Source organism: Heloderma suspectum, chromosome 14 (assembly GCF_057233095.1).
Source record: "Heloderma suspectum isolate Gila_16-S chromosome 14, 16-S_ref, whole genome shotgun sequence".
Classification (NCBI taxonomy): Eukaryota; Metazoa; Chordata; class Lepidosauria; order Squamata; family Helodermatidae; genus Heloderma; species Heloderma suspectum.
In genome coordinates, this window is record NC_139471.1 from 13,611,618 (window position 1) to 13,635,104 (window position 23,487).

Genomic DNA, 23,487 nt, shown 5'->3' on the forward strand with positions numbered 1-23,487 from the left:
TTCCCAGGCCTGGTTTCAGCTCCTCATTGTTTTACCATATTTTACCAACTTTGCATTGCATTTTTACCAGGTTGGGCTTTTGTATTTGCATCTGTATTTGTATCATGTTGGTTTTGTATTGCTGAACTTTTCGATCTTCGTTTGCATTTGATTGCATTATTGCTTTATTTTAAAATGATTGTGTGACACCTATTGAACCTGCTTTACAGGTGCCACATGTACAAGTGATAAATAAAAATAAAATAAAGAAATAATAAATACACCAATTCCCCTCCCTAAACCATTCATCATGTGATGGCATTTGGGGGGTGGGGGGGTGGTAGGGAGGGAGCTGCGATATTTTACTGATTGACGTTTGAGATCCAGCCAATAAATTACTCACCCAAACCTTATCGTCTTTCCTTAAATGAATGTCCTAGAAAACAATGTTGCTGCTTAAGAAGATAGGAAGGAGGATGGTGTGTAGATCTCTTAGACCTACCTGGATTCCGAACAGCATCCACTGCTGGGCCGGGCCTTCCTGAGACCTTCACTGACCGTACTTGAGGGATGCTAAAGGTTATGACCTTGGAAGCCTGAGTTACCGTCCCCATCTGTACCCCATGGCTGGGCTTCGGAGGGTCAGAGTACAGACGCACCTGAGAGGCAGACAGAATGCAAGATGACGTTTAATATTATTAATTAATTAATTAATTGTATTAATCGTCCATCTGGCTGGTCACCCAGCCATTCTGGGTGATGTACAAAAAAAGAATTTAAAACAATAAAATACTACACTAAAAACATCAGATTTCCAAAAATACCTTAACCCACCCCAAAGGCCTACCTGAACAACCATGTTTTTAATGCATGGTGGAAGCTCATTAAAGAGGGGGCATGGCAGAGTTCCCTAGGGAGGGAGTTCCACAGAGTGGGGGCCACCACAGAGAAGGCCCTCTCCCTTGTCCTCATGAGCCTAGCTGTCCTGGCTGATGGGACAGAGAGAAGGCCATCTGAGGCTGATCTTGTCTTTACTCAGACATTAGTGTTGGGGCACTGGGGCTCTATCTTCCACTGTACCCGAGGGCAGCCGGCTTGCTTGTGGGGTGGCGGGGGGGGGCGTCATATAGGACATGCTGCATGGCACACTCAGCTCTGTCCTCCAACCAGTTCTGGTTCCAGGTTTTGGAGGGTCCTTGGGCAGGACAGCACAACAAACCTCCCCCCTCCGCTCAATCTACCTTCTCACCCGCATTGGTACCCAGTCCTCCTCCTCTTCCTCATCATTGAGACCACCTGCTGACTGGCCAGGCAGAGAGCCAGTGAGCATGCAGGCCATGGCATCTCCTCCTCCTCCATTCTCACCACCTCTGTTGTCGGGGCCACAGCGAGGGGCAAGGGAACAAACAGGGTGCCAGGGTGGAGAGGAGGAGCAGGTCCGGGGGCTCTTGTCCATGGGCCTTCTGCCGGGGTGTGGACCCTGGGCAGGTGCCTGGCCAGGCACAACCTTAACACCGGCCCTGCCTCCAATGCCTTAATGCTGTTCGCGCTCAGCTCTGCCTGGAGCCTGCTTGTTACTCACCGAGAAAGATGCTGTGAAGCAGCAGCAGCATGGGACACAAGAGCACAGGGATGTCGGTGAAATCCGCAACGGAAGCAAATGAGTTTGGATTTTTATGAATCTGACCCACAGATTCTGCAGCGGATCAGCTTTTCCCCTGTCGGGAGGCTTGCGGACTGGTTTTCTGACCTCTGTGAATTTTGCGCAAATTCCGTCATAGAAAAATACGCAAAATTAAAAACCCCAGCCAAAAATGCACATTTCCCACATAGGGTAAAGCATGAAAATGCGCATTTGGGGGAACTTGTGCGTTTCTGCATGTGCGAATTTGTGCAAATTCAGAAACGAAAAAAAATCTGATTTTGGTGATGGGCCGAGGACGGAATGAAAGGCGCCTGACAATCCGCGAAACACAGATGGAATGGATTTCACACACTCCATACATCCCTACACAAGCAGAGCAAACCATCTGCATGCATGATGACTTGCTGGAGCGCATGGCTTGGACCTAGCTGCCTTTCTGCCTGCTCACTCAGGCAGGGGCTTTCTCAACATGCTGGGAGAAAGCAACTCGGCAAGAGCCAGCCAACCCAGGTTAGCAACAACCAAGCATCACCAATTCCAGTTCAGGAGGATAGGAACATCTGGGAGTGGCTGCTGCTGCCACCCCTCCCCCCAGCATCTGCTCACTCAGCTGGTTGCCCCACTCTGCCTAATAGTAGGGCTGGAGCTGCGCAGAGCTGAGATGTCCCTTGCTCTGGCTTAATCAGGAGGCAGAAATCAGTCCCAGAATTGTTGTTTTCAAAAGCTCTGTGAACAGCTTTGTGCTTTCCTTTCGAATAGTAAACAGCATATCAATGTTTTAAGTAAATAAAAAAAGCTGCTGTCATCCCTGGGAGCTTTTGAAGGAATGATTAGGTTCCTCTGAGCATGTGCATAGAATCATAGAATCGTAGGGTTGGAAGGGGCCTATGAGACCAGCGAGTCCAACCCCCTGCTCAGTGCAGGAATCCAAGTCAGAGCATCTCTGACAGGTGGCTGTCCAGCCTCATCTTGAATGCCTCCAGTGTGGGAGAGCCCACCACCTCCCCAGGCAATTGGTTCCATTGTTGTATTGTGTAGGGATTTTTTTTTAATTTTTGTACAGGGGAGAATTGCATCATGTGAGTCTGAAATGGTACAGCCCCGATACAGGTCAGCTGTCTCCTTAAGAAGTATTGTTTATTATTCATTATACTTTTATTCCCGACCTTCCGAAATGCTCAAGGTGGCATACACGTTTATGTCCTTTTATCCTCACAACAGCCCTGTTCAGGCTGAGAGAGAGTGGCTGACCCATGGTCACTCATCCAGTGAGCTTCACAGCAGAGCAAGATCTGTACCAGAGTCTCCCTGACACGCTAACCCAGGAATGGGGAGACTCCAGATGTCATTACTCCTACTCCCATCAACCACAGTCAGCGGTAAGGGATGGTGTAACTGTAGTCAAACAACATCTGGAGGGCCACAAGTTCTCCACCCCTGCTCTAACCACTACACCACAATGCCTCTATGCCTTAGGCTAGGCTTATGCACATCTGAAATGATGAGACAGAGCAGTGGTCCATCTAACCTAGTATGGTCTACTCTATAGCAGGACAGAAGGGAGGTCGGGATCTATTTGACAATCTCTGGGGAATTCGTAGTAGATCGTCAAGAATTTCTGACTCCCACTTGTCTAACAATAGCAACCCTAAATACTTTTTTGCCTTATTAAATTAGGTTGCTGAAAAACACTTGGGGGGAAACTAGGATAGATGTTTATGTGAAGGGTCTTGTGAGCTTGGTTCTGGTACTGATCACAAACTCCTGGGCTTCAACATGTGCTCAGAGGCACCCCGTTCCTTAATGCTTAGTGCAGGGATCCCCAACCTTTTCAGATTCATGGGCACACTTGGGAATTTGAGAAACTGCTCTGGGCACCACCACCGATTGCCTAATCAGTGGGTCGCTGCTTTGGCATCTCCCTTTCGCCTCTATAGATCTTGGGCTGCATCTTATTCAGCAAAAAGTTCTGTTTTGTGTCTGTTGGACACCACAACGTCTCTTTCATAAAGGATTTTCTAATTCAGCTAATTGCTGGCAGTGCAGTACAGCTAATGCTTCTATTGAACATACGTTTTGGCAATGACCTGTAGTTGTTTCTTTTTGGGTGGAGGTTATTACATGGATAAATGTTGTACTGGAACAGTCTTTTGATATTCACTGATGTACACGCTCTTTTAAATTATTTACCTGCTCCATGGAAATTAACAAACGGTCAGGGTAAATGGATTCTCTGCACCTTTTTGAGAGCTAAAAGATTGCTATTACAAAATGGGAAGGATAAACGCTCACCTCCTATAATGCAATGGATTGACGACCTTACAACGCTTTCAATACCTGAAAGGGTGGCATATTGGCTAGGGATGTTGCAGGAGTCTGAGAGCAGGGTGGCGTCCCCACACCACTTGGTCTCCTGGACTCCAGTCCATGGACTACCGGGCTTGCCCAACTTGGCACACATTGAGCTGGGCAAGCACAGAGGTCCCTGCTGGTCCACCAGACTGCCATTTTACATAAAAATTCACATAGACATTTCGTAAAGTGCCATTTATGCAAATGGAGGCTGTAAAAGGGCCATTTATGCACGATTGCAGGAGTAAATGGTCCATTTATGCCTGTAATCTTACATAAACGGCTACTTTACGGCTGCCATTTGTGTAAACGGGGATTTACGAAGAAGACCGAGCTGCTCTTTTTACGTAAAATGGGAGCTCGGTGAGAGACACCACCTTAAAATGGATACTTGTGGGGATATTTGGTCCACTTTTGTTGAGGCTCATATATAATTGCTAGAAAGCTGTATGCATTTCATACAAATCCTAAGACAATGGGAAAAATTAAAAGCTTCTTTCGGTGCCTGCGGGTGCCGCTTTGGCTTAGCGTTTGCCCACCTGCCAGGACCTCTTTTTTGTACCTGGCTCTGGTAGGTGTCTCTCAGGGTTCCAGCAAGCTTCGCATCTGCCCAGCCCTGGTCTGCTCCAACCAGCAGGGGTCAAACCTGTGACTTTCTACATGCAAAGCACGTGCTCCATCGCTGAGCTGTGACATTTAGGATGGCACCCTCCCCAAAGGCCACCTGAGCACACACGGCCAAGAGCTGTCCATGCCAGAGACAATCCACCCACAATGCATCAGAAGCAGAGAGGACAATACACCAGAAGAAAGTGCTCAGCCACCCCAGAAGCGTCCTACCTTTGCACCCAGGCGTAGCCGGTCAATGGTATTCTCAGCTTCGGCATACTTTGTCAGCAGCTTGTGGTAGTCCTCCTGAAAAAAAGGAGACAAAGCGGGAAGGGGAATGATGACATACATTAGATTCTTATTTGTCCATTGAGAATTGTAGCCATCCCCACTGCCAGCTGGGTAATGATACGAACACACAAAAAGCCCTTCTGGATCACACCATCTAGTCTACCATCATGTTTCCCACAGCAGCCAGCCAGAAAGCCGACAGGCAGGGCACAAAGTAAGCAGCCTTCCCTGTTATTTGTTCCCAGCATCTGCGAGTGAAGAGGTATGCTGCTACTGGACATAGCTGTTCCATTCTGCTATCAAGGCCAGTAGCTGTTGACACAGATCTGTCCCTCAAGCACTGAAGACTGATGGCTCCGATGTTGTGGGGGGGCAGTAAATCCGCTCCAGGTTTCAGTCAGAACTAGGCAGAACTCCTCCACTGCCTCTAAGAACATAAAGCCAAACACACATATATCAAAGTCTCTGTTCCAGTCATGAAGAGAAAAGGAACTGAGAATAAAATTGCCAGTATCATACTGCCCTATGGTGCAACCACACTTGGAATACTTGGTGCACAGTTCTGGGCACCACACCTAAAAAAAGGTATTGTAGAGCTGGAAAAAGTGCAGAAAAGGGCAACTAAAATGTTCAAGGGGCTGGAGCATCTCCCCTGTGAGAGAAGGTTACAACAGCTGGGACTGTTTAGCTTGGAAAAAGGAGGGTAACGGGAGACATGATAGAGGTCTACAAAATTATGCATGGTGTGGAGAACGTGGATAGGGGGACATTTTTCTCCCTCTCTCAAAATACTAGAACCCAGAGTCATCCCATGAAGATTCAGGATAGATCAATGGAAGTCCTTCTTCACACAGCGCATAGTTAAACTATGGAATTCGCGACGACAGGATGTAGCGATGGCCACAGATTTGGATGGCTTTCAAAGGGGGTTGGACAAATTCCTGGAGGAGAAGGCTGTCAATGGCTACCAGTCTTGATGGCTATGTGCCACCTCCAGTACCAGAGACAGTGAGCCTATGTACAGCAGTTGCTGGGGAACATGGGTGGGAGGGTGCTGTTGCACTCGTGTCCTGCTTGTGGGTTCCTGGTCGACAGCTGGTTGGCCACTGCGTGAACAGAATGCTAGACTAGATGGACCCTTGGTCTGATCCAGCACGGCTCTTCTGATGCTCTTATTTTCTATTCCCATGACTAGCAACACCAGGTGAGCACAGCATCCAACAGCCTGAGAACCTCCAACTGTATTTGTTTTTTAAAAATACAAGTTTCTAGGTGTGATGATAGTGAGGTTTACAGAAACCCTGGGAGCCAGATAGATAGCTGAGGAAGACTTCAAGCCTACCTGTGTGTATTCTGATCACAGAATCTCTCCTTTTCATTCTCTCTCTCTCTGACTTGCTTTAAAAAGAGAGTACGTTTCTAGACCTCATGATTGTGAAATAGGCCTGGAAGCACATGGGCTTTGCCAAATGAAACCGTGTATGTGAGGTATGTGTGCATGCATAAGAAAGATTTTCAGGGCATGGCTCGATCGCCATGCATCACCCTTTGCCCCTGATGCACAATAAAATTATGCAAAATAAAAGCAAATTGGCATGATTTGCATCATTTGTACAGGTTGCGGGATCCTTTTTGTTGGTGCAGAACACAGGAGTTTGGATTACTGTGTATACACCAGCTAGCTTTTTAGTTACCAACATGGTGGCCTAGATCTCGCCATGGTGACAAATTCACATCTATGATCCACTTTAGATGGCAGATGGCTCACACAACAGAATACTCTTCCATACCATTTTAAAAAAATCCCTCCACATTGAAAGCTAGCACATCAGGGAGAAGAATCTTCTCCCCCACATGATAACTGTCTATATGCTGGGAAATTTTTATGGAGAAGCATCTAATAGTTGCAATCATGCAACCCCCTGACTTATTTCCTCGCTCGCTATCTGAGAAGATCACCAGCAAATTACAGCAGGAGACATTTTGTAATAAGTATCTCTGCAGATGTTTTTATAACCCCTTGAAGAAGGCCTTATACGTATATAAAAAAAGAGGCTGAAATGTGTCGGGCTTTTTTTACTAATAAAACGTCGTCCAGCATCCTGAGTCGATTCTTTCTTTCTTGGGCTCAGTGAGAAATTAGGTCACTGCGTGGCTTCAGAAATGTCACGATACACACTGAAGACCTTACCTGAAGCTGATGTACGAGCTCTGTGGCTTGCCTCGGGGATTTCAGTTCCTCAGGAATCACAGAGACAGTGGGAGCTGAGCATTTTGTGGAGGAGCCTTCCCCGCTGCTCAGCAACACCTCGCGGACTATCTCGGCCGGAGACTTGAAGATCACCGGCTTCCCAGAATCTTTGGATCTGGCAGGGGGAGTCCTTCCCCGGGGCGGATGGTAGCTTTGGGGGTCCCTGGGGAATCTGACTCGAGGTTCCACTTTGGACAGATCTGGTAGCGGGTAGTTGAGCTGCCCTCGGCCGTACTGCGTGGCGTCACTTGTGACCGGGCTCAAATGTCTCGCTTGGACAGATCCACGCGAACCAGGCCCTCCCGCCCTTTTCCGGGTTGTGGTCCGCTGGGGGCTCAGAGATCTTGACTGCCTGCTGAATTTGGACGGGAGCCCACGAGGCACATCTGCTTTCAACGCCCGCGCCCTCTCGGGCTGCCTCAGGGTGTGAGGCATCTCCGTCACCCCGTTTGAATTCAGAAGTCTCTCCTTGGGCTTAGCCGTGGTTAAAGGAGAACACGGGGTTGTTCGGGCTGTGCCAGCAGTGCCCCCTTTGAGAACAGCTGGCACGGGTTGGCCCAGGTTCTCTTCCCGGGAGGATTCTGGGAAGGTCTCAGCATCAATGCTGGGTGAATTCTGAAGAAAATCTTGGGACAGGCGGTCCAAGGGGCTACAGCTCCACTGCGTGGAACCTGCTGGAGAACTGAGCAGGTGACTCTCTGGGCTTCTTCCTGAGGTCGAAGTGAGCTCTGTTTCATCGGGAAACTCTTGGCTGTCACTGCACAAGCTCCGAGTGTCAAAGACATCAATTTTCAAGCGGGTGCACTCTGGAGGAGGCCTGGAGGGAGATGGGCTGAGGTTGGAGTGCTCCGATAACTCCTCCTCCCCACCGTCTGAGGTAAAGCTGTACGATTTGCTGCATTTATATAAAACAAGGGGATCTTTCAATGCCTCCGGACTGGCGCTAAACTCCGAACCATACTGGCCCTCGTATGAAAGCTCAGGGTAGGTCTCTGCATCACTGCCAGCATCCCACGTCCCTTCTTGCTTCTCTAAGCCCTCAGAGCTGCCTCGGTTGACGCCATCTTCCAGGATGCCCAGCTGCTGGTCTCCGTGATGGTGCCAGTGGGAAACTGGACCTAGGTCCTCCAGACTTCCATCATCCTCTAGGTGTTATGGGGGGGAAACAAGGGCTTTATCGCATCCTCCTTATAAATACTTCATTGATTCACATCCCACATTGATTTTATCATACAGGTCATGGGTAGGCAAGCTGGTGACCTCCAGATGTCTTCGACTACACCTTCCATAATGCCTGTCCATTGGCCATACTGGCTGGGGTGGATGGGTGCTGTAGTCCAAAACATATGGAGGACACCAGGTTGCCTACCCCAGATGTAGCTCAAAGCAACTTAGGGCACAATCCTATGCATGTTTAGACAGAAAAAAGTCTGACAACTCCCAGCATTCCCCAGCCAGCCATGCTGGGAGTTGTAGGGCTTTTTTTTCTGTCTAAACATGCATAGGATTGCATCCTTATAGACTTTAAAATATTACATTCAGTTCAAAGCCAGCATAACACCCAGACTAAAACACATGGAATTTGAAGTCGTCCCATCTAAGGTAACACAGCTTGGTCAAAATCTAGGGAAGGACTTCAAATCCTTCCTCATTAAGCAAAGTTGTATATATTGTCTTCTATATGACTGCAAGCTTGGAGCTGAGGTGGGACTCTTTCAGAATTATATCTCAAAGGTGCTGCTGTGCATATTGCCAGGGGGCGGGGGCAACCACAAGTGAATGACGGTTACTTACTGAATGTACTACAATGTGTGCACAGCTGCCTGGGCAGCCAGTTGCCTGCATAACCATGGGGCTGGCAAGAAGAATTGCATCACACTCAGGAGGAGTGATGTAGCACAGCCAGGACTTGCAGAGTTGAGGACTTTTGATTAGCAGGGAGTCTTCCTGGGTGGTTTGTCTGCTTGGCTAAGCGGTGTTCAACCTGTTCTGGAGGGGGCTGCACTCCCCCTAAAATATCAGGTTCATAGTTTAGGGGTGCTCTTGGATCCAGAGCTGTCACTCGAGGCACAGGAGGACTCCATGGCACAGAGCACCTTTTATCGGCTTAGGCTGATATACCAACTACATCCTATCTGGACAGAGATAGCTTGGCTACAGTTATCCATGCTCTGGTAACCTCTTGTCTGGATTACTGCAATGTGGGGCTGCCTTAGGAGACAGTTCGGAAACTTTGGATGGTCCAAAATAGGGCCGCAAGGTTGTTAACAAGGTTACCCTCCCACAGTGGCCAACCAGCTACTTCTGGAAAGCCCCCAGGGAGGGCAGGAAGGCAATAGCCCTTCTCCGTGTTGCCTCTAGCAACTGGTATTCCAAGGCATACTGCCCCTGAATGTGGAGGCTCCATTTAGCCACAGCTAGTGGATACTGAGACACAAATTCGTGGATAATGGGTGGCCTAATTCCCCCTTTAAAGCCACCTAAGTCAGTTAATTCCCTGGATCATGGGGACGCAAGTTCTATAGGTTAATTCCATATAGGTTAATTCCATATTGGGCAAAGATGTATTTGCCAGTTGTCTGTTCCTGAACCTCCTGCCCATAAGCTTCACTGGATGGACCCTGAGTTCTATCATTGTGGGAGAGGGAGGGGGGAACAGTGTTTATAAACATACATCTATCATGTCCCTCTGCATGCAGGCAATCCAAATTCCAGACCAGTTGCAGCTGAATTTCTGACGTCTGTATAAATTTAGCAAATTGAGAAAATGTGCATAAAGCACTCCCATTTTACATGACTCAGTCCAGCGTTGATGGTCACAGGAGGGGTGAATACCATGAAGCTCCACCCACAACCACTGAAAACCTTATCCAGCCACCTCTCTGGCCCGTATATTTTAAGCAGATCTTCTTAGCTTTAAGGGCTAGAAACGTGCTTTTGTTTTGCAAACAAACACAAGCAGAAATTCTCGGGAAGCTAAATCCTGTGCTTTTCTGTGCTTTTGAGGCATTCCAGCATACACACAGCTCTGCCTAGGAGGTACTGTTGCTCAGAATCCCATTCGTCCATCACACAGCCTGCACTCAGTTGAGTGAGGTTCATGCAAGAAACACTCCTGGGAAACTATCACCCAGATCCCCTGGGCTACTCACCGGGTGGGGGACTAAGAGGGTCAGCTTTCCCTGTGCATTCAAAATCTTGAAGCTCACTGAGGTCAAAGCCCTGTTGGTCTTCTGCCAAAGGGTCCTGATAGTCCTTCAGCTCTTCCAGCAGTCCAGCATCCTCCAAGATGTCGTGGGAGGAGGAAGAGATGTCCCACCGATCCATATTCCCTGCAAAACGACACAAGTCCAGGGCTCCATTCCGGTCCACACATCCCTCAAGCTCATCTTCCTCTTCTGCCTCCTCCTCCTGTTGGGGCTGCCGCTGCCATTCCAAACCATCGCCAGCTGCGCCAGCCATCGCCTGCCGTCCCTGGCAAGTGGACTGATGCGGTGCAGCGTGGCAGAATAACTTCCCGGGGCAAAAGCAGGGCAGGGGGAGAGCCTCACTTGCGCCTTTTCATCGTGGCTTCTGCCAAGAAGCTGGAGGGAGGGCTCGAAGAGGGGAGGTTTGTGCCTTGGGAAAATAGGTCAGATTCAGGCTTTATTCAGTTCCTCCACACATCCTGCCCCCAGGCTGAGAAGGGAAAAAGGCAAGAGAGAGATTTAATGGCAGTCGGAAAAGTTGGCTCAGGCAATTCTCAGAGCAGAATCCCACTTCACCACTTTCATTCAAAAGTGACATTTCTCAAAAGAGAGAGGTTGCAAAGTCTTAAAGCAGCCTGGGACATACGCTCCAACAGCCCATCATCCAGAGGGACAGTAGCCTAGACTGCCTTCTAGAGACAGAATTGGGACAAAGCAGGGGACGAGATGGACCAAATTTGCTGGTAACGCTCCCTGAATTGTAACTTTACCTTGGAGAACCTGATGGTGTTACTCTCAACCTGATGTAGGGATGGGAGAGGAATTTGTCCACTTTGCTTTTTAAGGCAAACTTCCCCAATTCGCAGATTCGCACTGCAAATCTTCCCAAACCAGTATGTGATTCGAAATGCAGTTCTGCTTTGATGTTTGCACTTTTCCGAATTGTGCAATGCAGTTCTCCAGTCAAAAAGTGCACACACAAAAATGTGTCCATTAGGGAAACGTGTGCACAAAAATGCTCAGGTTAGTGAGAACAATGTACAGAAGTGCACCCTATGGAGGAAAACTGATTGCAAAGAAAATGTGTACATTGGGCAAAACCGCATACAAAAATGCAAATACTAGGAGAAACATGCATGAAAATATTGACAAATATTTATGTAGACAAAAAAAATTGCGAAGTGATGCAGAAATGGGATGAAACGGACTTAAAATGGGAAAAATGAGAAACTGAGAGAAATGGAAACTGAAATGGAAAGATTTATCCATACCTAGTCCGATACTGTAATGACTAACCACACTTTCTCCATTCCCCCTGACCCTGCTATAAATTTGATTGGGTCACTCCTTTACTGCTTTCTCTACATTAGAGGCATGAGAGATGTGAGGCTTTTCCCCGACCAGAGAGAATAAAATAGACGATCAGGGGAACTTTAAAAAGGCAGCACTACCAGATTGTAGGAGAATAAGTCCCCCAGATGCTTTGGAGTGCAACTCCCACAGTCCCTGACCATTAGCCATGCTGGCTGGGGCTGGTGGGAATCATAGTTCAAACATCTTTCTCATTGAAATTAGCAGGTAGTAGATTGAGGAGAGACAAAAGGATGGACTTCTTCACATATTGCAGAATTCATTCATTCATCCCATTTATTATACTTCTATACGGGGGGTTGGACTCGATGGCCTTGTGGGCCCCTTCCAACCCTACTATTCTATGATTCTATACTGCCCCATAGCCAAAGCTCTCTGATCATTAGCTCTGCTGGCTGGGGCTTATGGGAATCATAGTTCAAACATCTGTAGGGCACTGTAGAGCATTGGCCTAAGGCCTGGGAGACCCGGGTTCAAATCCCCACTCAGCCAGAAGCTCACTGGGTGAGCTGACAGTCATCAGTGTTAGCCTAACCTACCTCGCAGGGCTGTTGTGAGCAGAAAATTAAGGCAGGGGGAGGAGAAACTTTATGTATGGTGCCCGGAGGTTCTTCGGATACAAATGTCATAAATCAACTCATTCAAACTCAAAGAAGCAGTGAACACCGACTGACGTCACCCACAGCTGAGAGCAGTTTGTACAATGGATCCCACTCCCTTCTCTGCAGCCCCCCCAGCTCTTCTGCCCCCCCCCCCCCGTACAGCTGGAGACACACAGACATTCCCGTCTCAGGCTGTGCCATTTACCGTGGGTTAAGTGAGCAGCAGTGGAAAACAGAACAGTGTCTCCTCTCCAGCCTCAGGAAGAGATTCCATTTATTCCAGCAGAGAAAGAAATCCCATTGATTCCAGAGCTAGCAAGCAAGGCAATAACTCAAAAGCGTCACTCACACAGTCCATTAAAAACAACAACTGCATTAATTGAACCTGGGTCTGGGCTTCTGCACATCAGCGGGCGGCAGGATTGGGCACTGGTGAGGGTCCCCAGAGATGGTTAAGGGCCCTTCCGTCTTCCTCTGCTGCAAATCTTCCCTTCTAGTGCATACACACACTCGGACTATTAACAGCCTCCCCTAAATGGGCCCCCTCCAGATGTGTTGGCTACAACTCCCATCATCCATTGGCCATGCTGGCTGGGGATGATGGATGTTTTAGTCTAACACATCTGAAGGGCGCCAGGTTGGGGACCATGAGCTCCCATGCATGCCAACAGCAAAAAACTTGGGTGTAATCTAAGGGTGCAGATGAAATCTGATCAAAAGCCATGTCATGGGCATAGACTGAAGGCATGTGGGCTGTTACTGGGTTCTCTCAATGAGGTTGCTTCAGCGAAATGGGCTATGTGCGTGTGTTGAATCTGGACCTCCAATCTTCAGGGGCAATTCTCTACCTCACATGACACTCAGACAGATGCGGATGGGGCCTCAAGACCCCACAAGGGACTCTGTCCACTCAAATGGGGTTGTGCTTGGCCTTTTAGGGTTTCCAGCTCACCCTGAGCTTAGGGAAGAGGATATGGCTGGCACCAGACATTTGGCAGGCAGAGGCAGGGCCAGCCCTACCATTAGGCAGAGTGAGGCGGTTGCTTCAGACAGCAGATGCTGTGGGACGCACAGTGACAGGGAGATGTTAGAGAACAGAGCTGTCTGTGCCCTGCACCCCCTATGCTGGCCTCAGGTGTGGTAGAGGACACTGTTCCATCACCAATCTTCAAGCAAATTTCAACTTCCAGTCTAGATTCTGTTCATGGAATCTGAAGTGGGGTGCGGGGAGCCATTTTGTCCTCCATCTCAGGCAGGAAAATATCCTGGGCTAGTTCTGGGTGGAAGAGGAGGACATGGAACCCACATCTCTAAGTCAAGGTGCATAGCACCCAAGGCCAGCCAGGTTATTTTGGCACCTGAGGCAAAAAAGAAAAACAAATCCCCCAAGCGCTTCCTACCTAAACTCTCTCCTAACTAGGGATGGACGAAAGTCCCTTACCAGTCCTCGAAGCTTGCTTCGCGGTGGGGGGGAGGCGCTTCGGTTCTCCCCCCAAAGTTCAGGCGAGGGGGGGAGGCGCCCTGCCTCGCCCGGCCGAAATTCAGGCCGGGGGGGAGGCGCCCCATCCCTCGCCAGCGAAATTCAGGCCAGGTAGAAGCGCCCCGTCTACCCGGCCGCAAAAAAAAAAGGCAAAACAAAAACACACACACACACCCATGATAGGCTACGTAACGATTTACGTAGCCTATCGCGGCTAGATTTCCAAAGTCAGCCATGATAGGCTATGTAAATCGTCACGTAGCCTATCATGGGTGACTTTGAAAAAAAAAAAGCGCGTACGCAAATGGCAGCTCCCATGGGGACCGCCATTTGCGTTCCTTCTTTTGGCACGTCTAGTAAAAGATTTACGTAGACTACAGCGAAAATAAGGGCAACGCAAATAGGGGCAACGCAACTCACCAAAAAATAAGGGCAACGCAACTCACCAAAAAATGAGGAAGTGAGGACACCACTTTGCATAACATTTACATATGCTAATTTATATATGTAAAGATGCAAATATGTATCTCCTTTCTTGAGGTTCTTTATCTTTAAACCGAATTTGCACAGACAACCCTTCCAATCTATCTGTCCATCTAAACTTATTTTTAGGCTGCTTTTAACAGTAGAACCTTCTCAAATAGAGAACTGTCCTCTCTCTAGGGGTGGACAAAACTGACCGCTTTGGTTTCTCATTTTCTTAATCTTAAATTCAGTTTGTCCCAAACGCTGAGATTATTTTTTAAAAATGTGCGTGAAAATTCATAAGCATTTTTGCATGTGTTACTCTTAAAACATGCATTTTTGTATACAGTTTTGACTAATATACACATCTTTTGCAAGCAATTTTCCTGTTACAGTGCATTTGTAATGTTCTGTTCACAAATATATGCATTTTGTGTGCGTTTCCCCCTAACATACACATTTTTGAGGATGGGAGAACTCCACTGCAATATCCAGAGAAGTATGAATTTCAGAGAATAACTGACTTTCGGTTTGCACATTGCTTCGAAAGTGCTTAGTGTGAACTCCCCCTCCCTACATCTAATAGTTCTTCAAATATAGGACTGTCCTCTGTAAAGTAAGACAGACATCCACCCTTGCTGGGTTCCTCTTTCAGCTGCTGGGGCTGTTTCAGTCTAGCTTGGCTGAGAAGGATCCATTAACGCTCACCCTCCATTATTCGCTATTGTTTTCTTTCTCTTGCCCCATCGCCCAAGGAGGCTTTTAAGAAACTGTCATCTTGTGTGTTCAGTGCTCTCAATATAATACTGCATGTACTGCATTTCTCTCTCCTGTGCAACTCTTCTTTATGCAGCACACACACCCTGCCTCAGTGTCACCTCGGGATGTATAGATTCTGTGAAATCCGTTCCATCTGTGTTTCATGGATTGTTAGGCACCTTTCATTCCGTCATCCGCCCATCGAAAAAATCAGATTTTTTTTTAGTTTCCGACTTCACGCAAATTTGCACTTGCGCAAATTTGCGCATGCAAAAATGCGCAAATCCCCCAAATGAGCAAATCCCCCCAAAATGTGCATTTTCACACTTTGCCATATGGGGGAAAGGCACATTTTCAGCAGGGATATTTTTGCCTATTTTTCTATGACAAAATGAGCACAAAATTCCCAAAGGTTAGAAAAATGGTCTGCAAGTCCACGGGATCCGCCTGACAGGGAAAACGTCAGCCTGCTGCAGAAACAGCAGGTTGGATTCATAAAAATCTGAACTCATTTGGTTCCACTGTGGATTTCTCTGACATCCCTAGTGTCACCTCAGCTCTGGTAATCCTGCACGCTGCCTTCCCTTTATGTTCCCTAAAGCCCCACCCCTCACAAGTCACCCCCACCCCTCCCAAGAGGAGGAGGAGGAGAATAATAATAATAATAATAATAATAATAATAATAATGGTACTATACAATGCACCCCCTTTCTCCATAGCCTGAACAAATACAATTTTGCAACCAAGGAACCCAAATTCCCCACAGTCAAATTCTGAAGCCTGTACAAAAAAACTAGATTTTTTATCACCCATCACAGACAGAAGCAAGGAGCTATCAGGGCTCTGAAGCTCCATTCTCAACCACCGCAAAATCTTGTCCACCCTCTGCTCCAGCTCCTGACGATTCAGCAAGCGTGGCCTGCAAAATTTTGAGCCTGCCTTTGCCTCCATAAGAGCGAGAAATGTGTGCACTCATGTGTGTGTATTAGAGGAAGTGTGGATCAGCCTTCTGCGACCTGGTGCTCCCCAGATATTTTGGACTATAACTCCCATCATGCCTGAAATTGGCCATGCAGGCTGGTGCTGATGGGAGCTGTAGTCCAAAACATTTGGAGGGCACCAGGTTGGGGAAGGCCAGAGCGGATTATCATAATGCCAGATTTTCCATCTCATAAATTATTCTGAATTATGGCAAACACCCTGTTGTATCCTTAAGTGGATATTTGTACTGGGCAGGCAGGAATTTCAACAAACTGCTGTGATGTTAAAAGCAGCAGCCTGTTGCAGAAATCACAAGATTTCTGAAGATCCCCCCTCCCAGGTGCTCACATCAGATCCTGTTTTCTGGGAGTCATCCTACACCTGAACACAACCATTAAAGAAACTGATTTCTCTCCTACCTTTATGTTACCTTTGCTGCCGAGACTCCAGAATCCTAAAAGATAATGTGAATCTATTCGTTGGAGCGGTGGTAGACAGCGTAAACAACACCAGGCAGAAAAAGAATGCCAGGTACAGTGACTCTGTATCCCCCTCATCTTAGTTCCTTCATGTAAATTTTAGAATGCTACCTGGAGTAGGTCGGATCTAGTACCATAATCTCTTTCGCATCCCCAGCGACATCTTGTGCGGTCCCTCCTATCACCGTGGCAACCTCGAGCTAAAATAAAACCTAACAGAGCCACTCAAAACCATTCTATGGCTGCAAACAAGACCTCACTGGGTATTTTAAGAAGGGGACAGCCAATCCAGGACAGGGAAGTGAAAGGCAGAAAAGGAACAACTAAAGCTTTAATTGCAGATTAAAATCCACACTGACAGAATTTGCAGCAAGAAAAATCTACTGGATTTGGGAAACTCAAAATGCCTGGCACTGGATATAACGGAAGAACATTCAGGCACTGTTCTAACCAATGGCTTGGCAAACAACAGCTCGGCAAGGCAGGCCTGGACAGACTTCTGGCATGCTGAATGAACACATGTAATAACTTAAAGCAAGAGAGTTAATTCATGAAAATGCTAAGGGGAACGTTGAACATTCTCTCTTCTGTCTTATCATTCTGTCTTAGCATACGGAAAATAGAAATGGAGATTCAACTTAACTTCTGTGGATAAATTACAGCTAACAACATTGACCTACATTCTCCCACCCACTTTGGGGTTAGGTTTGTTTCCTTTCTGATTAGGATCATTTTAATTGCTCCACTGATGCTTCTTAAATATCAGTGGAAGACAATCTTTGCAAGAGCTGAGCACAAAACCCAAAACAGAGCACTGTGCAAATAAAAGTTTAGCTCCTCTGAACATTAATGAAACTTGGCCACATAAGCTTTGCAAGAGTTCAACTGCAAGTTAATATTTTTAGCAGTTAATTGCTCTATTCACGACTATTTAAATGTCAGTGTGAGACAGTCTTTTCAAGAGCTGAGCACAAAAACAAGAAACTAAAAACCAGACCAGAATTATTTGCGAATAAGAGTTCAGCTCCTCTGCACATTAATGAAGACTGATCACATAAGCACTGAAAGAGTTCAACTGCAAGTCAATATTTACTAAAATTCTCAGGCAGACCTGAAGAGGTAAATATAGATTGTTCAGCCAGAATGTGCAGCAGTATAAAAGTGACAAGGAGCCCAAGCCTACATACATGCTTACTCCTAAGTAAATTCCACTGTATCCTATCCCAGCCACACGCTTCAAAATTCCTTTGCAGCAATAAATAATGTGAAGAAATTCACATGGAGCTCTTGTGGGTATAATCACATGCAATGAGAGCACACACGTGTTTGGCCAGGAAGCCAACATGTCTACCTTAATACAACTCTGTGAGGGTCACACATGTGAGTTGCACACTCATTCATACCTAACATATATGAAAGGACTTCTAGATTAAGAAGATCCTGTTTACTTGTTTTGAACTTCTGAGTCTTAATATGTCTAAGCCCCATTTGTCCATTTCTTCTAAGGGAATGAAATAGTAACACTCAATAGATTCAAAAGCATTTAATACACGTCACACACCATTGCTCTGGCTGCAGTCCTTTGCACACTAGATGTGATGTAAGGCCCAAACTAGATGTGATGTCAGTCACATGTTTGGCACTGAGCGTCTGATTTTTTAAAACTGCCAGCGTGGAAACAGGGGGCAGGGGGGAGCCAGATAGAGACTGTGGCATGGGGGGAGATGGGCTTTAAGCCTTTGCCTCCACCACGATCCCAATCCGAATCAACCTCCCCACCCATCTGCTTTTCACAATGGGTACATTTTTCACAATGGGTTGTAAACCGCCCAGAGAGCTTCGGCTATTGGGCAGTATAGAAATTAAATAAATAAATAAACAAACAAATAAATAAATAAATAAATACATTTGAGAGCCAGTGTGGTGTAGTGGCTAGAGTGTTGGACTAGGAGTCGGGGAACCCGGGTTCTAACCCCCCACTTAGCTCACTGGGTGACTGTGGGCCAGTCACAGACTTCTCAGCCCAACCTACCTCACAGGTTTGTTGTGAGGATAAAACGGAGAGAGGGAGGATTATGTGCACTGCCTTGGGTTCCTTGAGGAGGAGAAAAGGCAGGATATCAGTGTGATCAATCCATCCATTTCATGTAATGCGTTTAAAAGTATACACACCAAATATTGCATGTATGAATCCAGTGTGCAAGGGCTAAATGCAGCAGGTACATGTGCCATACAGGTACATTTGCCAGGGCATGAGGGGTGGATGTGGTATTCTCTTCTGTTTACAGAGGCAAACTTGGATCTGCTGCCACGTAATGTGCGAATAGGCCCTCTGATCACGTATGCCTCTTGAATGCGCAAAAGCTACACCTATAAATTCAAAGTATTATCGTGCGTGCACCATTTTTAACGTTACCAACTATGAATCCCCTGGGCAGGGCTGCCTAGAAACTAAAATTCACAAGAACCTGACAGGGGAACAAGGTCTCAGCAGGTTGCTTGCCACCTCCAGCAACCCATCCAGTCTTTTTTTAAAGCTCTTCCAGGACCATTTTGCACATACTGCCTTCCCTTCCTCTGTAGGGCCCTTCTCGCGGCTGCTTCCCTTTCTTGTGTCGCAGAACCAGCTCTGAAAGCATCGTAGCAAAACCACAAGCACGTCAGCTCTGCAGAAAGGACTCCGATATCTGAGTGGGCCCTCGCCCAACCGGACACCCGAGAAACGATTAGGAAATGAGACAGTGTGGTGTAGGAGATGGAGTGTGGGATGAAGGCCATTTGAAGTCCAAAACATCTGGAGGGCACCAGGGGGAGGAAGACTGGGTCAAGGACAGGTTTCAACCCCAATGTAGCTATCAAGTTCTCTGGATGATTGTGGGCCGATGAGACATACACTCTCTCTGTCTCCTCCCCCCTCCCCAATTTACCTTACAGGGTTGTCGTGAGGATAAAATACGGCAGCAGTGGAGGGAGGAGGAGAACTCAACCTTACGCTCCTTGGAGAAAAGGCAGAAACGAAATAAGCAAAGCCAGTAAAAGGCTGGGAGGACAGACAGAGCGACTTACTCGCTGGTGAGGAACCAAGCAGAAACACCCAGATACGAGGCAATTGTAGAAACCTTTCCTTCGCTGCTTCTGGGACCACAGAGCCCTGAAAGCTCCCATCACAGACGACTTTCCCCCCTAACACTACGAAGTCTGCTTCCAGCCCAGCTTCTCTCAAACTCTTCAGCGGCTGTGCTGTCAGAAGCAAAAGAGACCGTGGGTGTCTCTCTCTCCTCTCTCTTCCCCCACATTTCCGCCTCTGGTGTCTCTCAAAAGCAGAAGCAGGAAGCTCTTTTAAAGAGAGACAGACAGACAGACATGCCCCCCCCCTCCGAGATCTTCTTGGGTATTGTTTGTTCGCATGTGTGCCTGTTCCAAACCATTCAGCCCATCGAGGGCTCAGAAGCAAGAGTTTCTAAAGAGGCATACCTATGCTAGAGCTGTGCGCAAACGGCCTCTCAAAATTCTCCAGCCTATTTGTGGGCAGAGAAACTGAGGAGACAATTTCACCGGATTTCTCCGAGGGCAGGAGAAATTCTCCGACAGTTTCTCACGGAGACGGCTCAGTATTGACAGGGGTTGTAGTAGCACAGCTTCTTTCTTTTTTTCCTGGGGTCTTTTGGTTTATTGCACTGCTTTTGTAGGTGGCAGCAGCATCAGCTATATCGAGGCTTCCACTTTTCTGAAGCGGAATTTTTATTTTTATTCTGTTGGTTTTTTGTTTTTGAGCTTACCGAATCCCTGCGAGGGGGCCGAGGGGGCTGTGTGTGTTTTCTCTCTCCATCGCACATCTTTCCATCGCTCTGCAGCCTCCCAGGCCACCTGCACTTCCTGATCTGAAAAAGCCCCATGGGAGGAATCGCCTCATGCCGTCTTCCTCAGGATGGCTTTAATTGAAGTACGGGAAGCTGAGGAGGCTACAGGTTGCCACAGAGATTATTGTACAATGAATCTCTGTACACTCCATGGCCACCTCATAAGTAAATTAAGCTCCATGGCCACCTCATAAGTAAAGTAAGCTCAAAACCCCCAAACCCAACCATGAGAATTTCTCCAAAATTTCTTAACCTTTGAATCGCTTTTTGAGAGCAATTTCTTTCCTACCAAACTGAATGAGAATGGTCGAAAAAAATGTGGGAGAAATGTTCGGCACAGCTCTAAGTACTATGCATAAAGGGTGCGATCCTTTTAGACAGAAAAAAAACCCTACAAACCATGCTGGCTGGGGGATGCTGGGAGTTGTAGGACTTTTTCTGTATAAACATGCATATCATCGCACTCGAAGACTCTTTTAAAGAGAGACTCTGTTTCCGTTCATCTCCAGGGACTTTCACACAGAAAACCTCTCCATCAATGTCTCATTGCTTTTGGCTGTCTCCAAGGCGGTGGAAGAGGAGAACTCAGTCAAACGTCTGTGTGAAGGTACAAATAGTGTGGTGCAGTGGTTAGAGCATTGGACAAAGGCCAGGGAGATCCAAGTTCAAATCCTTACTCAACCACCCAGCGCCCTAGGCGGCCAGCCACCGACTGACCCTTCCCTGACCTGGTGCAGTTACAGATGTTTTGGACTACAAATCTCATCACCTCTGACCATTGGCCACGCTAGTTGGGGCTGATAAGAGCTGCAGTAGTCCATATCTGGAGAGCACTAAGTTGCAGAACACAGCATGAAAAACGTTTAGTGGCATGGAGGTCAACATGATCACCTGTTCATTGTGGCACATCAAATATTGGTTCCAGAGACAGCTACTGGTGTTGGTTCAACAGTCAGAAGCCCTTTGCCAAAGTAAGCCAAGCTCCGGCAATCAGAAGAGCATCGTTGTGCAGCCTGCATGAATCAAGCCAACATCAAAAATGTCTCTTATTATGCAAAATGTTTTCTTGCAGTATTTACTATTGGATGTAGTTTGTTGTTGGGGTTGGTTTTGTTTTTGCTCTTTCCGAAAAGGGAGTCTGTCAAGGCACCTAAGTTCCCTGCCTTCCCCTGCATCAGCCACTGACTGATTCAGCTATTGCTTTTGGTTATGGCAGGCACGGCACAAACACTTCTGAATGTATCTCCAAAATGATAAGGTCTAGAAACTTGCCTTTTAAAAAAAAGAAATGAAGAAGAATGCCGAGGTTCTGAAGTTGGATTCCGTGATTATTCTGCACTTCAGTGGAGCGGTGACATAGGCACAACCCTGGGACTTAGCGTCGACCTGTAGGCTGGGCATGGGAGGATTTGGCCGTTCCTGAATAGGGACAGCCAGCAATATGACCGCAGCACAAGCAGGATTTGGTAAATGGCCCTCAGAGAGAGGAACCTTGAGATGCCAAAAGGATGGCTCATCCAAATGCCTCCTGGATGGCCTCACTCACACCTCTCCCATGCAAGGCTTAACCTGTGACAGGGCTCAGCCCTAGAATTTGCAGCTCAGTTCTGCAGTCTTGTGAAGCAAGTATGTCAGAGTATGAACAGAGTGCATTTGCATCTGAGATTGTAGAAAAGGGTTCCAGGTTAGGGGAGATGACAGCAGTAACCCCCCCCCCTTTTTTTGTTTTTAATAGAAAGAGACATATTCGAGAAGTTTATCCAGGGTTATTAGCCACATGAAGCATCCATGTGCAAAAGCAGTATATCTTTCAGTATCAGTTGCTGGGGAAAAATGGGGGGGAGGGCCCTGATGCCGTCCCACTTTGCTTGTGAGCTTCCTAAGGTATCTTGGAAGCAGAACGCCGGACAGGATTTTCCTGATCCGGGAGGGCACATTTGGCCATAGGTGGGCTGGACTGGGGCCTTTGGTTGCCACCTGCACACCACAGCTTTTAAGGTCCAAGAGCTACAATAATTGCCTTTTCAGCATTCTTCAATTACTGTAATCGTGAACATAACGATTGGTTAAAGACTAGGAAAAAGTCTAGTATAAGGGAGGGATGCCACTGTTTCTTCAGGCAGAGTTTCTGTGCCTTTGAAAGCTGTATGACAGGCAGAAACCCAACAGGTAACTGTTTCCCCTGCAAGGAGATCTCACTACTTTGCTGGAGTTCACCTGTTCTTCACAGAGGCCAGCCAGATGCCCCAATGGAGAGCCCACAAGCAGAAGAAGAGGGCAGCAGGCTTTCCACATAGCTTCCCTCCCATTCTGAAACATCCCTGCAGCTGGTATTCAGGCAGACTTCTTCTAAACATGGAGGCTCCGTTTAGCCACCATGGCTAAGACACATCGATATACCTCTTCTCCATGATTTTGTCCATTCCCCTTTAAAACTGCCTAAGCCAGCGGCCATCACCACATCTTGTGACAGCGATTCCCCTAGGTTCATCCCGCCTTATGAAAAGCGCTCCTTTCTTTTGTCTGTCCTGCATCTACCACCCATCCATTTCATTGGCCAGACCCCAAGTTCTAGGATTATGAGAAAGGAAGGGAAACTTGGAATCATAGAGATGGAAGGTCCCACAAAGGTCATCTAGACCAACCTTTGCTGAGTGCAGGATCTGCAATGCAGCTACAGCATCCCTGATAGATGACTGATTAGCCTCTGCTTAACTACCTCCAGTGAAGGACAGCCCACTACTTTCCCGGACAGTCTGCTCCACTACCAAACCACTCTTGACCTTAGGATGTTTCTCCTACTATTTAGCCAAAATCTGTTTCCTCGCCATTTCCACCCAGTGGTTCTAGTTCTGCTCTAGTGGTCTCTCTAGCCCAGGGATGGGAAACCTGTGACCCTCCAGATATGGTTGGACAACAATGACCATCGTCGACAACAACTCCCATCAGCCTTGATCACTGGCCATGCTTGGCTACAGCTGATGGAAGTGGGTGTTCAACAATAGCTGGAGGGCCCCAGGCTCCCCAAAACAGCTCCAGACACTTTCTCCACATTGCACCTAACTTTACAAACCTTTGCTGTGTCCCTCTTTACTTGCCCTTTTTGTCCTTCTTCAAGCCCCAAGCGTGTAGCTTTTCTTGTACTCTTTTCTCCGGCTGCTTGAATCACAGTAGC

General features: G+C 47.3%; 1 protein-coding gene across 1 annotated transcript in view; it reads right to left on the bottom strand.

Moving 5' to 3' along the window:
• The window catches only part of AKNA (AT-hook transcription factor), a 61,164-nt gene extending 41,419 nt beyond the window's left edge, over positions 1–19,745 (bottom strand). The window contains exons 1-5 of the mRNA XM_084821029.1: positions 19,519–19,745; positions 10,280–10,805; positions 7,068–8,272; positions 4,817–4,891; positions 482–638 (exon numbers count right to left, since the gene is read on the bottom strand). Coding sequence (XP_084677155.1) covers positions 482–638; positions 4,817–4,891; positions 7,068–8,272; positions 10,280–10,589 — 1,747 coding nt within the window. The 5' untranslated portion in view covers positions 10,590–10,805; positions 19,519–19,745. The remainder of the gene's footprint in view (positions 1–481; positions 639–4,816; positions 4,892–7,067; positions 8,273–10,279; positions 10,806–19,518) is intronic.
• Between the last annotated feature and the right edge of the window lie 3,742 nt (positions 19,746–23,487).